Raw genomic sequence first — 16,927 nt, 5'->3', positions numbered from 1 at the left:
CCGCCACCAGGGAAGCCCTGGAAAAAGAAACTTTTTAATGCTTATTTGTAGTCCTGGCAGTGAATGAAGCCAAGTCACCATACAAAAGTAGAACAGGGTTTCTCAATTTTTTGTGGGCACGGAATTTTTAAATTATGAAATTATAAAACTTTTCAGCGGTGGTATTGTATGTATATTTCCTTGAAATATGTTTTAAAGGAAAAATGAATAATCTTCACTTAAGATTTTAAGTTGACTATTATTCTGTGATACTCTAGTCCACTGATTCCCGGATTGTGCTTGCCACTACACTAGTGTTCTGGTCCACTGAACAGCTCTTTTATTTATTTATTTATTTATGGCTGTGTTGGGGCTTCCTTGCTGCGTGTGGGCTTTTCTCTAGTTGTGGCAAGCCGGGGCTACTCCACATTGCGGTGCGCGGGCTTCTCATTGCGGTGGCTTTCTCATTGCGGAGCATGGGCTCCAGGTGCGCAGGCTTCAGTAGTTGTGGCATGCGGGCTCAGTAGTTGTGGCTCACGGGCTCTAGAGCACAGGCTCAGTAGTTGTGGCGCACGGGCTTAGTTGCTCCACCGCATGTGGGATCTTCCTGGACCAGGGCTCAGACCCATGTCTCCTGCGTTGGCAGGCGGATTCTTAACCACTGAGCCAGCAGGGAAGTCCCTGAACAGCTCTATTAAGTAACATTCATTGAGTGTTTACTCACGGCAGGCACTCATATAGGCGCTGGGAATAAAGCCATGATGAAAACAGACAGCAAACTCCGCCATCATAAAACTTACATTTTAGTGTAAAAACTGTAACAAGACAGACTGTAGAAGACAGACAACAAATAAGTCAAGTAAAATATATAGTGGTAACTGCTAAGGAGAAAAATTAAAAAGCAAGGATAGGAAAAAATTAAGCAACCACAGGAGATGGGAGGAGTTGAACTTGTAGACAAGGTAGCCAGGGAAGGAGTCCTGGGAAGGGGCTGTGTGAGTAATGACCTGAAAATGTGAGGGGAACTCAGCCATGTATTAGCTCTTGAGCAAAAGTTACTTAACTTTTCTGTGCCTCAGTGTCCTCATCTCTAAAATGAAAATAGTGATGGTAATAATAAAAACAATAATAGTGGTTTGGGCATTACATTAGTTATTATGTATGAAGCCTTTGGAAAAGTAACTGGCATATGAGAAGCACTATATAAGTATCTGTTAAATAAAACGGACAAAGAAACCTGCTAGAGGAGTGAGTTGGGGTCAGAGGAGCTGAAAAAACAGGAGCTTAGTTTTGGACATGTAAGAATTGAGAATTTGTTAGGGTGGAGATGCTAGATAGGCAGCCTGCAATTCAGGGAAGGGGCCTGGGTTGGAGATCACTTGAATCCTAAGCCTATACCTGGTATTTAAAACTGAAATAAATTAGTGTAATTGTAAAAAGAATTTGTTGAGTTATTTTTTTTCCTTCAAACATATTTGCAAAACACTGAGTTAAAGAAAGAGACTCAAGTTTTCTTTGTTACTAGACAGATATCTCAGAACTGTTTTACTTGCTAACATGAACCACGAGTCTCCAAGATGGAAACAACAGACTTCTGAGATATCTTAGACTAACAGCATTTCGAGAGTACTGTTCCACAGAACACAGTTACTGCCTGAAAAAGTGAATTACTTCTTGCCTAACATCAAAACATAAAAAACTCCCCAAACTTTCAAAATGCTGCAAAATGGATTGGCTAGCTGTTTCATTTTCATAAATAGTTTTGTATCCATAGAAAATAGCTAAGCAAGTTGATGCGAAAACTTTGTCTCATGGGCAATGTAATAGTTTACTTAAAAAAAAATTCCCCCCAAATTATTTGTACATTGGAATCATCTGTGGAGCTTCAAAAGCTACTAGAAATTGTGATTTGATTTGTTGGGGCTATGGTCACGGCACTGGAAATTTTAAAAGATCCCCAAGTGATTCTAATATGTAGATGCTTTGGGGAGCTAGTTTCACTAACAGGAATCTCTTTTTGACATTATTTATTCTCTGTCCCTTATTTAAAATAGTTAAAATTAAATATTTAAAATATATAAATATTTAATATTTTTAAAATATTCTTTTAATTAAGGATCATTATTTGGATGATGAGCAGGTTATATTTATCAAATGTTTATGTATCTACTGTTTGTCACCCTATCATTGTGATATCATGGTGATAGCACTAATTTTCAAGGCAAATGAATAGTATAATGGATTTCTACTTTTAGAAGGCAAGTGGATATTTAGGTTAACTAAATTATTAATAAAATCCAAAAACTAAATTATTAATAACATCTTTAACTGGTATAGTTTCAAAAAACGTCTAAGAGTCTTTAGCCAAAATATAAAATGTTATTAGCCACTCAGCCTGTTAGAATCAACTAGTACCATTTATAATTCTTTAGACATTGGCCTTATAGGAGAGCAATGGTTATAAATAGTGTGACCTTTAAGAGTCACAGAACTTCCGTGTGCAAACCAATATGTCTTCGAGAACTGTATGAACCCGTTTTAATCAATTAAATCAACAACTATTTCTTGAGCACATACCAGGCACTGTTCTAGGCACTGGGGGGGTCTATAAAATAAGTAAAATAAGAAATCCCTGCTCTTAGAAAATGGTGGAGGGAGACTGTAAAGCAAATAAATAATATAGTTTAGGGGCCGATAAATGCCCTAAAGAAAAATAAAGTAGGGTGAGGTGGAAGGGCACGATAAAAGGCAGGTGGGGAGGGGCAATGGTTGATAAGTGTGGACAGAGAACTCTCACAGGAGGTGACCCTTGAACCACCTGAGAGAAGGGAGGGAAGAACTCGTGAGAAGATTTGCAACCAGAGGGGCCTAGGCTGTGAGGGCCGCCAGAGGAAAGCTCGAAAGGGAGCAAATGTTTGATGCATTCGAGAAAGAGCAGAAGGCTAGTATAACAGAATGAAACGGAGAGAGACAGCGATGGATGAGGTCAGAGAGACAGGCCGGAACCAAATGATAACTGCCAGCACCTCATGGGCCATGGTAAGTTTTGTTGTTTTTTTTTGTCTCTAAGTTCAAAGCCATTGGAGTCTGAAAAGCCATTGGAGGCCGAAAAGCCATTGGAGGGTTTGTTGGGGAAGTGCCGTGGCCTCATTTACCTTTAGAGAGATAACTTTGGGCTGATAGATGAAAAGTAAATTAGCCAAAGCCAAGGTGAAAACAGGAAGACAGTCAGGAAGCTATGGCAGTGGTCCAGGCAAGAGCTGACGGTGGAGCAGAGAGGCAGCAGAGAGTTCTGATGCAGAGGATGTGTTGATGCTCTCACAGAAAAGGATTTACTCGTGGAGTTTTGCTGTTAGGACACATAATACATGCAGCCAGGTAACAAAAAGTCATGGTCAGAAAAGTTTCAGTATCCCAGGTTAAAGCTAGAATTAAAGCAATCTTTATATAGAAATTATTTCCTATGTAACAGAAATACCTTTCTTTATTAACCCATCCTCTTCTTTTTAGAAAAAACAGCTTTTAATAACTTTGGGAATCTGAGTTACCCTGTCTTGTCTTTAGTCTCAGGCCATGTCTTAAAATCTTGAGGAGCCAGAATCACCAGAATGGTAGCTCTCAGTAACACTGTCTGTTTGAAATGGTGATAGGCATAGCGGTTTAAGGTTTCCACTGTGACGAATAATTTGACCAGAAGTTATGTTTGGAACAGTGAGAATTCTTCTGTTGCTCTGGGCTACTTACCACTATGTCTAGATCAATGATTTTTTTCCACTTGCAGGGGTAGGGGTGAGAGAGCTCTCCTCACCATCGTACTCTGTCATCTTTCCCCAGTCTCCCCTGCCTATTCCAAGCCACTTCACTGTCACGCAGCTCTCAAATGATCAGCATCACTAGAGCATCTGATGTGGGGGGGAGGGGCAGGGGAAGTTTGATTAGCATTTCCATCCTTATATCAGATATTGTAGATGAACACAGTAATAAAAAACATAGATTTTGGACCCACAGGGCATCATGTTTGAATTCTGTCCACTGGTTATGAGCTTAGTGACTGGGGAAACACATTTAATCTTTCTGAGTCTCCATGCCCTCATCAATAAAATGTAATGATTCCTAATGTCAGGTGAGGTTAATGTAGATTATGAATGTAAAGCGCCAGAATATAGTAGATGCTCAATAAATGATAGCAATTATAATTACAAGTACATTTCCTCCTGTATATCTTTATTCAGCAGTTTTCATATTTTTAATAAAATATTTTAGGAGCTAAGGCATTCAAGTCAGACTGCCTGGATTGAAATCCCAGCTTTATCACACATAAGCTTTGTGACCTTAGATATATTTTTGAACCTCTCTCCCTCTTTGCTTCCTTATCTGTAAATAAATTGGTTACAATAAAAGTGTCAGCTCCATTGGACTGTAGTAAGGATTAAGGAGCATAAGGTATATAAAGAATATATGAAAGCACAGAAATTGGCATATATAAGTAATGTTTTGTAAGTCAAATACTGTAAATAACAGTCTCTCAATTCCTTATTTCAAAATCACAGTGAAAAGCTAAAGTATTGTACCTAGCTTTTCTATTTTCATTCATCATAAGTCAGGTAAATTTGCATAATCTGAGCCAGGAATTTGTTTAAAATGAGTAGTTGATTTATTCTATCAGTCATAAAATGAAGGAGAAATTTAGATATTATCTGCTTAATTGATCCATGTAAGTTAGAATATTGGCTTATTCAGGACCTCAAAATGAAATTCAGTTATTTCCTTGGCCATTCTGAGAAAGATCAAAATAACTAGATAATTGTCAAATCTATTTTTCTTTTGACTTGAATGTTTGCTGTTTTCCCCTGACATTTGTGTTTCCCACTTTACTTCTTTTTTCATTTCTTTTGATATGTGTTATTTCCAAATGTTCTTTCAGTTCCTCACTGATAAAAACTTCATACTAGCAATAAGTAAAAGCTTGAATAAAGGTAGTTAAAAAGTTCAAAGTTGAATAGTTTAATTTTCAAATGGAACTTGCTGTGTTTTTTTTCTACTGATCCTTGATATTATTCCCAATACTATTATTTCTAGTACTGTTCTTGAATTGGTAGTCTTTAACAAATAACTGATTATTGAAGAGGAAACGATAGTGCTGATGGTATAAAGTGGTTTATTATCATATATTAATAATTCTGGTAACATCACTTTTGTGGTTGGCCTTAATCCAGTGATAATACTAAGCTCATTATATGAAATTTACTTTGTTATATTAGTGGGGCTTTCTTTCACTTTATAGCTGGCTTAAGTCCTGCTGAGATTCAGCAGTTATGGAAAGAAGTGACTGGAGTTCACAGTATGGAAGACAACGGCATTAAGCATGGAGGGCTAGACCTCACTACTAACAATTCCTCCTCGACTACCTCCCCCACCGCTTCCAAAGCGTCACCACCAATAACCCATCACTCCATGGTGAATGGACAGTCTTCAGTTCTAAATGCAAGGCGAGACAGGTAAATCTCAGGAGATACATTCTGTTACATATCACCAAACTTTACTTTCACCATTTGTGAAACTAAAAATAATGATTTGTACTTAACAGGGGCAGAATGTGTAGAACAACTAATTAAATAGATAGAAACCTTTAGATTATTTGTATTTATATCATTTTCATTAGGAAAAAAGCAGCTCATGTACCAGCAGTTTAATGGATAGAGTGGGGAATTTACTGAAGAAAGTTATTTGTTAATAAGTGCATGCAGAATTATTGTGTCAATATATTTTTATGGCTAAAATGTTGTGATTAACCTGATTGCTGAAATGAGAACATTTTTACCATTTTAAAACTTAACCAGTTTCAAATAATTAAAGATGCGTATATATCCCCCTTATATATGTTACAAACATGTGCTTACAAATCAGAGAATAGATATACATAAACATATAAACACAGGTATAATAAACCAGAAGATAGAAGATCTGGTTTGCCTTTTTTATTGTTGTGGCATGATGGAATTATAAATATATAATAAAAATGAAATTACGGTGGTAACTTTCTGAATAAATTTGCCTCAATACTCATAAAGAAAAATTATTTGATTTCAGTTACCAACACTGAGTACATTATATTAGGTAATTTTTCAACTTACTGTTTTATTTTAGTTGTGTAAAAACTGCCTTTGTAAAAGGATCACCATGTACTTTTTTGTCCATTTAGTTCTATTTATGCAGGCATATCGTTATCTAATCAGGTCCTTTAATGTAATTTACATAAACTATAGAAGCTAAAATATTGCTCAATATGAAAACTATCTTTTTAAAAGGTGAAGCATAAGTGTAGGACTTCTTAACAGAATGGCTTAGTTTCATATGATATATAGCTGTAAAATTCATATTTAAGTGGAGTGGATTAATAGTGTTCTGTTATGTATGTGAATACCTGCCTAGCTGCCACAAACCCTTTCCCCTAAGCAAATATTTTTTCAAAGAAACGTACATATAATTACAGTACAGTTTAAGATATAATGCTATAGTTTGGTGATGTTTTTTGTCTTCCTAGAAGTATCATAAAATTTTTTTCTTGTTAGCTTTCATTATTATAAAATGGTATGCCTTTGAATGCTTTCACGCTGTTGTATTAATTGAGAGTAATTTGATGATTATATAGTTCAGAAGTTGGTTGATGTCTCTAGGATCTATCTGATATAATACTCACTTATCAAAAGTCTTGGATAATTATAGAAAGAGATAGCTAATGAATACCGTTCCAAAGTAGAATTTTTAAATCAGCTGTAACTAGCAGAAACATATATGGTTCGCACATAAATATTAAACAATGTAAATGATTCTAAAGGTCCATTCTAAAGGTCCCTAAAAAGAACATTTCGAAAATCTTATGGTGATTTTCCTATTACTTTCTTAAAAACACAGGTTTTTTTCACTTGACCACATATGAATATATATATTTTTATTTAGAGGTAAATGTTACGTTAAGGTCATATGGCAGGATTAGCATATGATATTATACAGTCCTCTTAGTTTTTCATCGTTTATTAACAGTCATCTTTGGCTCTATTTCTCCTCTAATTGGAACATCATCTAGCCTTGGCAGTTGAACTATTCAATAGAACGATTAAATTTTTCTGACTGCTCTGAGCTGAATTGACCTGTTTTGACCTGTTTGTCACTGATCGTAACCTGACAGGCGCTAGCAGCCTGCAACGATTATGGCTTTTTGAGATCAATCTGATGCCATGTTCTTTTGCTGCAGCTCATCACATGAGGAGACTGGGGCCTCTCACACTCTCTACGGCCATGGAGTTTGCAAATGGCCAGGCTGTGAAAGCATTTGTGAAGACTTTGGACAGTTTTTAAAGTAGGTTTTTTACTTTTTTTAGGGGAGGGAGTGGATTGTATGGGAGTTTTAAGCAGATAGTTGTAAATGAACAAAAGAAAGCTGAAGGAAGAAAGTGAAGGTCCATCATAAGGCACACTGTAAGTTTTCTGTGTGTTCCAACAAGTAGATTAGCAAAGTCAGGCTAAGACGGTTAACTCTTCCTCTTTACCTTTTCATGAGAACATTTTACAAATCATCCAATAAAAGTTTTTGAATGAATGAAAAAAGAAGTAGCCTTACTATAGCAGTGTCATTAATAACTGGAAGACGTGTTTGTTGGATTCACTTAAATTTCAAGGTTTCAAGAAAAATTTCCAGTAACATTATGTGAGAAGTCATATTTTATATATATATATATATATATATAATATATATACACATACATATATTTAAACAAAAGAGATTTTAAAGGTGTATTTTTTATTGCAGACTTTATATTTCTTACTTTAAATAATATTTAATGTATTTATTTAACAACAAGAATAAAAAACTGAAAGTTAATAGTAACTAAAATTTTAAGATAGTTGTTATTTTCTCCATGTTGTTACTTGTTGCCCTGAGAATCATAAAGAAACTTACATGGCCCGATGTTTGTATGATAGATTATATGACTTCTCTAGCTTAAAATCAACTTTGTGTATCCTTAATTTCTTCATACAGTGATAATTTATTTTTTTTAATTCATAAGAGGTTCTTTTTCAAATGAGAATATGCATCTTTCATGAAACATTTTCCACGCACAATTTCAGTATACAAGAGATCTAAACAGAGAGCTACAGATAGGTTTATGGAGATGAGTAACTTCACAGGCTGAGACTCTTATGTTGTCATGGAGCAGCTAACAGGGTGAATGAACTGTTTCATGCTTCATCAACAATTAAGTTAATTAGCTCATTTGAAATTGCACTGCTTTGTTGCCAGGATGTTGGCAGAAACATCAAAAAGATGTGTTTACAAATGGTAGACTACAGAGTATAGAGCAAAAGCACCTTAACAACAAGGCACAAGTACTTGGCATCATAATAACTGTATAACTGAATTACAGTAAGACTTCCACAAGGATTTTTTTAAACTATTTTTATTTCTGACCAATTAAAAGAAAAAAATGCTTCCTATATTATTATGGATTTTCTACATGGCCTTGAATGAAAATTTGCACACCTATTATCCTGAACAGTTGTGAGCTACCATTTTGTTGGATAGGAAACTGATTTGACCGTTCTAAGCAAAGAGAGCTCTTAAAATGTTAAGTAACTTTGCTAAAGTTTTCCTGTCTAAGAAAAATAATATTTGCTAAAATAAAGACAGGATATAAGAATATAATTCTTTAAAGAACTAATTTCATATTTCATTTGAATATGTTAGTCCTTATTAATATGTTATATTATTCCTTATCGTTAAGGTTATTTAGAGGACTATTGCTGCTATTTCTTCAGTATATGGCAATTTAAGCCATAGAACTAGCTCAGTCACCAAATATTTTATTGCTCTAAGTTGTTGTTTTTGACAAAATTCAAAATAAAGCTTTAAGAAAAAAATACATGTCTTTGTTTCGGTATGATTTCCTTTATGGCCCATGGAAAGGAGCATTTTTATTCATCTCAAATTTGTATACATATTTTTATTACTAACAAGCTTATAAATATGAACTCTCATTTTACCCTCCATGGGTCTTTTTCATATTCAAGTTAGTATTTTTGGAAAACTGAAGAAGTTACAATTAAAAAAGCATTTCCTTTCAATTAAATATCAACTTTGTTTCCAAAGACTGACCATTTTTCCAACCCACTAACTTCATAGGGATGACAGAACAAATGACAGTAGATTTTAAGGCCTTTTTTTTAGTCCATTTTTGTTATGATATGCTTAGATTCTGTAAGTCAAAGATCTGTGATAAATTCTGTTGATAGAACTAATGCCAGTGTACTGTACTGAAATGAAATATTAGACATATTTCCATACTAGTATTGTCTTTTTCTTAAAAAGGTGTGGGAAATTTGAAGAGAAATAAAATAATGTTTTATTAAATTAATTTCAGTTATTCAGAAAAAAATGTTGATTTAGTGTCTATGTGGAAAGTGAATCGAAGAAGGCATCACCACTAATACAGATTTTCTTGGAAAGAAGATTTTGCTTTTCTTTTGTAATAATGGAGAGGATTGAGAGTCTTGGGGGGAAAAATGCCAGGCAAGTCAAAAAGCTGTGAAAGGTTTTTAGCTCTCAGGTTTTTTGTTTATCCATGCTCCAGAAATTTTGTACCCAGTGTTTACTATAAAAGGTGTTTGAGAAAATATTATTGTGGCATTTTTATTTCTAAAATGCACTAGAAATACATTGTACAGCTTGAGCTGTACTTTGTATCAGTCAGCTTATCCATTGGTTTGAAATAAAAGGAAGCTATCCAATATTACTATTTACCCTACATATGTTTAATAGCAAAGGATAGTAGAAAATATATTGAGTCCCAAATTCCATTTCTCACATTATATCCCCAAATAAACTGGCAGAATTCCTCTGTTTTTGCCCAGCACCAAATGAAAATCCACCAGAGGACAGTTGCTTATGAATAACATATATATTCTTAGCCATATATACATATATAAGAAGAAAGTCTAGACTAAAAGGTGTTTAGGAAAATTTTTGAATTACTATGAAGTAGGTGTTGACAGAAGCTAACCATTTTTCTGACCACTCATTGAAGATCTCACTAGATCACTAAAAGCATTTAATACTAGTTCTTCATTACTGTCTTATAAATGTCAAAGTGTAATAATATCCAACAAAATTTTAGTGTAGTTTGTCTGCAAAATTAATTATCATTCCATTGGCCCTAAGTCAGCATGAATGTAGATGGATTGACTTTTAGAGCTTAAACCGAAAGGTTTACAACATAACATTCAATTTGGCAGACAAGTGTTCTTGAACCTGCATGTGCGGATGCCAGCAAACAAAACATGGTCTGAGATACAAAGATAGAAATACTCTTTGAAGAATGGCAAAATGGTTAGTGTCAATAAAATGTCAGCCTATTAAGGAGTAATTAGTTGGCGAACATAAATGTATTAGGTTTATTACAAAGCCTAAAATTTTAAGGTTTGACACTGTATAAAGAGCAATAGAAAAGGTAGTAGAAACAATATTTAATGGAAATGTGTTATCTTTTTTCTTGCAGCTGACTACTCTAAAAATTATGCTCTTACTTAGTGTGTATTGTCTATTTCTTTGTCTTTGACTAGGCAGCATGGCTACAAAATTATGACCTCAAGAAGGCGTTCTTTGAACTTGTCAGAATGTTGTTTCTTTTGGTGACAGTGCCCCCATCTCTCAAAACTAAGGCATCTCACATAATCAGCTAAATGAATAGTGACAGCTAACATTTTGTATTTAAACTCCTGTCAGTGTTTAAACGTAAAAAGCTTGATGCAAAATAAATCAAACACCAGTGATATGCAAGGGAAACATTTTGTTAAAACAGTCTCTGACATACTTGGATTTAAATCTGATCCCTTTTTAGCTTATAAAATGCTGTAACTTTAAATGAATTTGAAAAAAAATCTAGAGGTTAAAATAGAATTGCTAATCTGGGGTGTATATAATTGAAGTTACCACATGCATTCATAACCTTAAAAGCTTAATTAAAGAGAACTGTGCATTAAATAAATTGGAAAGATCCTTTCCTACATTTTGTCTTCCTGAAACGCTTGCTTAATTGTTTTTAGAAAGAATTTGACTGCCTATTTACACTTTTTTTCCTAGTGGGCACTACCTTACCTAGCACGTAGATTCAGTGCAGTTTTGAAAGAACGTCAGTTGACCACATCATTTATTCCATTTTGAAAACAAAAATCAATATACCTATAAAGTGACCCATAAATTAGAATTGGCTCACACAATGTTTGTTCAGTGCTGCCTTTCTGAAGGCACCCTTTGCATTTTTTCTTCACCTCTCTGTTTGAACTGCAGTCTCGGTAAGAGGCTCATTAGGGGACATTAGGGACTGGAGCTAACCAGAATTCCAGAGCTTGCTTTGCTCTTATTAATGCATAGTAGAGTAGAATGCATTTAAATATTTCATAGGCATTCAGTAATTTGTGTGTAATCGCCTTGTTAGCAGACCAGTAGAAGTAGAACAGGCCTGTGAAATGGTGTTAGTGATTGCATGGGTAATTTACAGACCTTTGCCATCAGAAAGAGTATTATTGTTGGCTAGTACGAAGCTGTGAAATAGAACTAGCAATAAGTAAAAAAAGAAACTTAATAAAGGTTTTGTAACAAGCATCTTCAGGGATAACAACCCCACTTGGTCCTTTTGAAGCAGCTATAATTTATGACATAGGCAATATATCAAATGCATAAGATAGTATTATGGAGCATTCATATGAAAAGGGTATTTGCAACATTAGTTCCAACTTCCTGCAAGGGACATGATTAAATGATTAATGAAATGTCCCTTTGCATATGCATTTTGAAACAGCAATTAGGCACTGACTGAGAAAATCTACCAATCCTCTCATTTTTCAGTATTATCTCATTCTTGATTTATAAATCATAGAGAATTTTTGAACAGCAATATGTAGTACCTGAGATAGTTATAAAAACATAAAAGAGAATAATTTGGGCACAAAATAGTCATAAATACATAAATTCATAATTTACTGTTAATATGCAGCCTGTTTATTTAGTCTTATTGCATTGTATTTATATCCGGACACTATTTCTGTACTTTGATTGGCATAATTAAGTAGGGGGAATGAATAGGCACTATTATTTTACATATCACTGGTAAACAATAGCGAGGAAAGGAGAAGGGAGATGTGGCAGAGGTATGTATGTGTTTTTCAAGTTCTCAGTAATCCACTGGAGGCTGTTCTATAAATGATCATTGAAGGGCTGCAAGCTAGCCTATAATTACAGGAAAGAAAGTGGCAGCTCTGGCATTTCATAACTATGTGTCCTCGAAAAGTGCTTTGTGAGTTTGTCACCAATGATAATTTAGATAGAGGCTCATTACTGAACATCACAACACTTTAAAAACCTTTCCCCTTCATACAGGAGAATAAAGGACTATTTTAATGGCAAGGTTCTTTTGTGTTCCACTGAAAAATTCAATCAAGACAAAACCTCATTGGCTATTATTGTAGTCTACAGTCTCTATTCTAATAAAAGATGCAGAGATAAATTGAATAGGTCTCTAAGACCCAAGTATATAATGCAAACATTTTGTACTTTTTTTAGTTCTTTAAGTATAGGATAATTATTGTCCCTAAGAAGTAAACAAGTGTGCAAAAAACCTTTTTAAAAAGTAATTTCATGCAAAAATAAACATGTTAAACTGAATATATCTTTTTCTAGCAGAGCTGTGTATTCTGCTTATCTTACTCCATTTACACCCTAATCTTTGTGTAGAGCTGAAGCATTTTTTAAAAAATGCATTTAGACTGACCGTGGAACAAACATACATGTGTTCCTCAAGAGATCAAGCCTTAGGAGTACAACTACTATTGCAGTACACTGATAGAAAATGGACTCGTTGTTCATTAAAATGGGGGGAGGACCTGAAAAACAATTTGTAACTGTCCTGTTAGGAATAAGTGACACTTAATGTCATAAGCTAACCTGTGGTTTACTCTGACATTCCGTGCCTCCTTTTCAGAAAGCATGAGTGAATTTTAGCTCTTGTTACAGTTTATTTTATCTAATTTTTTATTATGAAAATCATTTTTTAAATTTTTATTTTATAGTGGAGTATAGGTGATTTACAATGTCGTGTTAGTTTCAGGTGTACAGCAAAGTGATTCAGTTATACCTATATCCATTCTTTTTCAGATTCTCTTCCCATATAGGTTATTACAGAGTATTGAGTAGAGTTCCCTGTGCTATACAGTAGGTCCTTGTTGATTACCTATTTTATATATAGTAGTGTGTATCGTTCCAGTTAGTTTCTTAACCAAACCAACAGAGCCAGTCTAAGAGCAGGCAGGTGGAGTACAAGTGCCTTTCCTGCGCTATAACCACACACCTTAAACTTGACCTGATACACCCTGCTATTTTAGTCCACAGTCTCTCTTCAACCAAGAATGACAGTTGTGCTAAGATACATGGAGGTTTTGTTGTCGTGATCAGTGAGGAGGTACTGAAACAAACTGATTTAATTTATCAAAGGATGAGGCAGAGTCGCACAAATTCTACCTGCTGAACCTAGATCTACTAACAAATAAACCTACATGTTTGTAAATTACTTCTTTATATGTGTTACATATTTGTCTGTCTATATATTTGTTCTGTTTCATTATCGATTTCAAGAAACGTAAGTAAATCATTTGAATGGGCATAAAAGTATTTCTGATGAATTTTAGTAAAATTAGGGCTGCACTAAACTTTTTAGACTATTATACCGTTCTAAATGGTACTTGAGCCCAGATGGAGAAATATATAAATTCTTATTTAATTTTGTAAATATTTGGTTTAATATTTCTCTTAGATACATTGATGAGAACATCTCTTAAATTACTGCCTTAGTTTGCCCATTGGTGAGATAGACACACCAAAGGATATTAAATTAATTGAAGATGACTTTTTTAATTTTAGGAGGCAGCAAATAAATGATATATTACAAAGTACATATTATTGAATATGTTCATGTTCATTGGAGATGCTGCTCTACTAAATTACTTTTGATGTATCAACATACCACTCATTAAAGAGATCTTTTTAAACATTATGAAATAATAATAGACTAATACATAATAAAGATTAGAGTAAGATAATGAGAATGTCTTATCTTTCCCTACTTTTTTGAAAGATTAGAATAGATGTCTCCCAAATAGGACACTAGACATGAAATGTCAATCTTACACTTCTGATTGTCAGAATCTTCAATGCACTTTAATTATTAGCAATAACAAGTGATCATTCTTCATAAGTATTTGATGTTTCCATGGGACGATAATTTGCCATCTTTACATAATTCATACCACATCCTGGTGAAATAAGACATGGCTCACTAAATAACATCATAGGGACCACAAACTGTTTTAACAAAAATGGAATAGAGAATTGTCTTTGTTCTCTTCAGAGTTACTTTTGGTTCATGTATTTATAAAGTGTCCTTTTTAAAAATAAATGGCATGAGTATATGAAATTCATCTAGTGATTTCTACTATTATTCTGCAAATGGTTTGGGGAAAATATTTTTTGTAATAACTGATAAGCTTAGAGACAATGACATTTTCTACTATTTGAAGGGTCTCTTTATGTTGCGTAAATAATTTGCACTAAACACATCAGCCTATTCAACTTTTCTGGTATCATTTCAAAGTGTTCTTTTTTCCCACTGTGGAGGAAATACAACTTCAGTGGTTTTAAGTGGAGCATATGCCACTGACATAGCCGTGGCTTAACATTCTGTTTTCTGTTTTGTGTTTGTTTAGGCACCTTAACAACGAACATGCATTGGACGACAGAAGCACTGCCCAGTGTCGAGTGCAAATGCAGGTGGTGCAGCAGTTAGAAATACAGGTTTGTCAAAGCCTTCCTTAATGGACTCCTTTCTCTGACTTCTGGTCGTTAAATTGAGTACTGGGCAGATCCTGTGTCTTTTAACACAATGACTCATAGAAATACAAGGAATTTTAGATTGTTTATAGTGATAGCAATGATCGATACCTCAGGGTGGATTGTTGTAGTTTAATGTACTCACCACTTAGACTTAATATAACCTTTAGACTATATCATATACATTTGGCTATCCCAAAGGAGTCAAATCTAAGTTTCCCTACGAAAGGTTAGACCCAGCCCCCCAGTTGGGTATAATTTTATTGCAGAGACAGTTTTTACATGAGCTAATCTTGTTTTTTTCCGTGAGATTTTATATTATAGCAAAAAGCCTTTACAGTATCATGCCTGTAATTTAATACTCTAAATAAAATCTTTTCCTTTTCTACCTCTAGTGTATTTTTAATTAAAGATCTTACAAGAATCCTTAAGACTTGGAGTAATGGCACATTATTTACAATATCACAGTTGGTAATATGTGTATTGTATCAAATGCTGCTAACTTAAGTTAAAAAACATTACTGTTCATATTGAAACAGAATTTGGCCAAAAATAAATAGAACTCATAAAACTGATCATAAAACAATTATATCACCCACAATATGATTCTTGCTACATTTTTTCTAACCCTCTAAGGCTTCCTCTAGCATTTCGTCTTAAGATTATTTTTTCTCAATCAAACCAATACCTTGTTTCATTTAATTAAACATACAATTTATTTGTCTTCATACTTTACTACGTCTTAAATTGTTTTAAATTCATCATTCACTAAGTGCATAAATGTCATTGCTTTTTTCCAGGGAGCTCCTAAAAATATTTTGACTTGTAAAATAATCAAGAACACATAAAAAGCATTGTCGCTGCTGTCGTTTAAAAAGCTTTTTTGTAAACCTGTTTACCATTTATAAAAGGTAGACTAAAACTAAGAGTTTGGCTGATGAGACAGTCTGCAGTGTGACCAATTATGCCTCTTTTTTTTTTCCTGATGTGTCTGACTGATGGAAAAGTAAGGTCCGTCACTTGTAATGAGACCCAGCGCAAGTGTGGACGCCTACTCCGTGGCAGAGTTCAGCGTTTCACACTGCCCGGTCTCTGTCACTCTATTGAATTAGATTGATGATGGCAGATTGCAGGGGCCACTAACTGGACCTCAGTGGGAATGCATGAAGTGTGGAGACAATCCTGGCAGGCACTTCGCTTTGAGAACCCTTCACCCCTTCACAGCTGCTGGCACTAGTCCATAGCTAACAGTGTCCACAGGACTTTAAAGAGACACCATGGGCCTTCTAATTTATGGTTTCAGTAACTTGTTACTGTTGAGGCAACTGTGACCTCAATTCTCTTATTGACAAAAAGATGAAGTGTTATTTGTTTTCTCTGACCTTTTAACATAAGGAAAGCTATAAAAGTTTTTCCCCCCCTCCATAGCTAAAGTTGCATTTCGTCCCAGATAAGTTCCTACGGACACAGACTTTTATATGCAGAAATCATTACTCGGAGACAAGCTCAATGATAAGATGTATCACTGCAATAAAATAGCTGTATCAGTCATTTCTAAAATGCTTCTGATCTCACTTTTTCTTAACAGCTTTCTAAAGAACGCGAACGTCTTCAAGCAATGATGACCCACTTGCACATGCGACCCTCAGAGCCCAAGCCGTCTCCCAAACCTGTAAGTGCATATTGCTTTATAAACAGTAAATAGCTCTACCGATGTAACAGACTAAGAAAATGAACAATTTAGTGACAGTTAGAAAACAATGAGTGTGATGAAAAATATGGCAATAAAATGAAAGTAAAATGCAATCGCTTGTCAAATTGTATGTTTCTTTTAAAGTAATGCTATTTTTTACAAAATCTATCCAATCTACACCACGGGTGACACTAAACAAAGTACACCTATCAGTGCACAAATCACCGCCTTGAGGCTGAAGCCAGAGAGAATATCTTTCTGTGATAGGTTTACAGATATTAAAAGGAAACCCACTTTTGAGCAACCTGTAAAGCAGACAG

The 16,927-nt window shown here is 34.5% G+C and overlaps 1 protein-coding gene across 3 annotated transcripts in view; it reads left to right on the top strand.

Moving 5' to 3' along the window:
• The window catches only part of FOXP2 (forkhead box P2), a 528,540-nt gene that overhangs the window by 473,972 nt on the left and 37,641 nt on the right, over positions 1-16,927 (top strand). For all 3 annotated transcript variants that reach the window (XM_060305385.1, XM_060305387.1, XM_060305386.1), the window contains 4 exons: positions 5,264-5,477; positions 7,235-7,339; positions 14,791-14,878; positions 16,503-16,586. In XM_060305385.1, the coding sequence (XP_060161368.1) occupies positions 5,264-5,477; positions 7,235-7,339; positions 14,791-14,878; positions 16,503-16,586 (491 nt within the window). The remainder of the gene's footprint in view (positions 1-5,263; positions 5,478-7,234; positions 7,340-14,790; positions 14,879-16,502; positions 16,587-16,927) is intronic.

Source organism: Globicephala melas, chromosome 9 (genome assembly GCF_963455315.2).
Source record: "Globicephala melas chromosome 9, mGloMel1.2, whole genome shotgun sequence".
Classification (NCBI taxonomy): domain Eukaryota; kingdom Metazoa; phylum Chordata; class Mammalia; order Artiodactyla; family Delphinidae; genus Globicephala; species Globicephala melas.
This window is presented reverse-complemented; position numbering and strand designations above follow the sequence as displayed.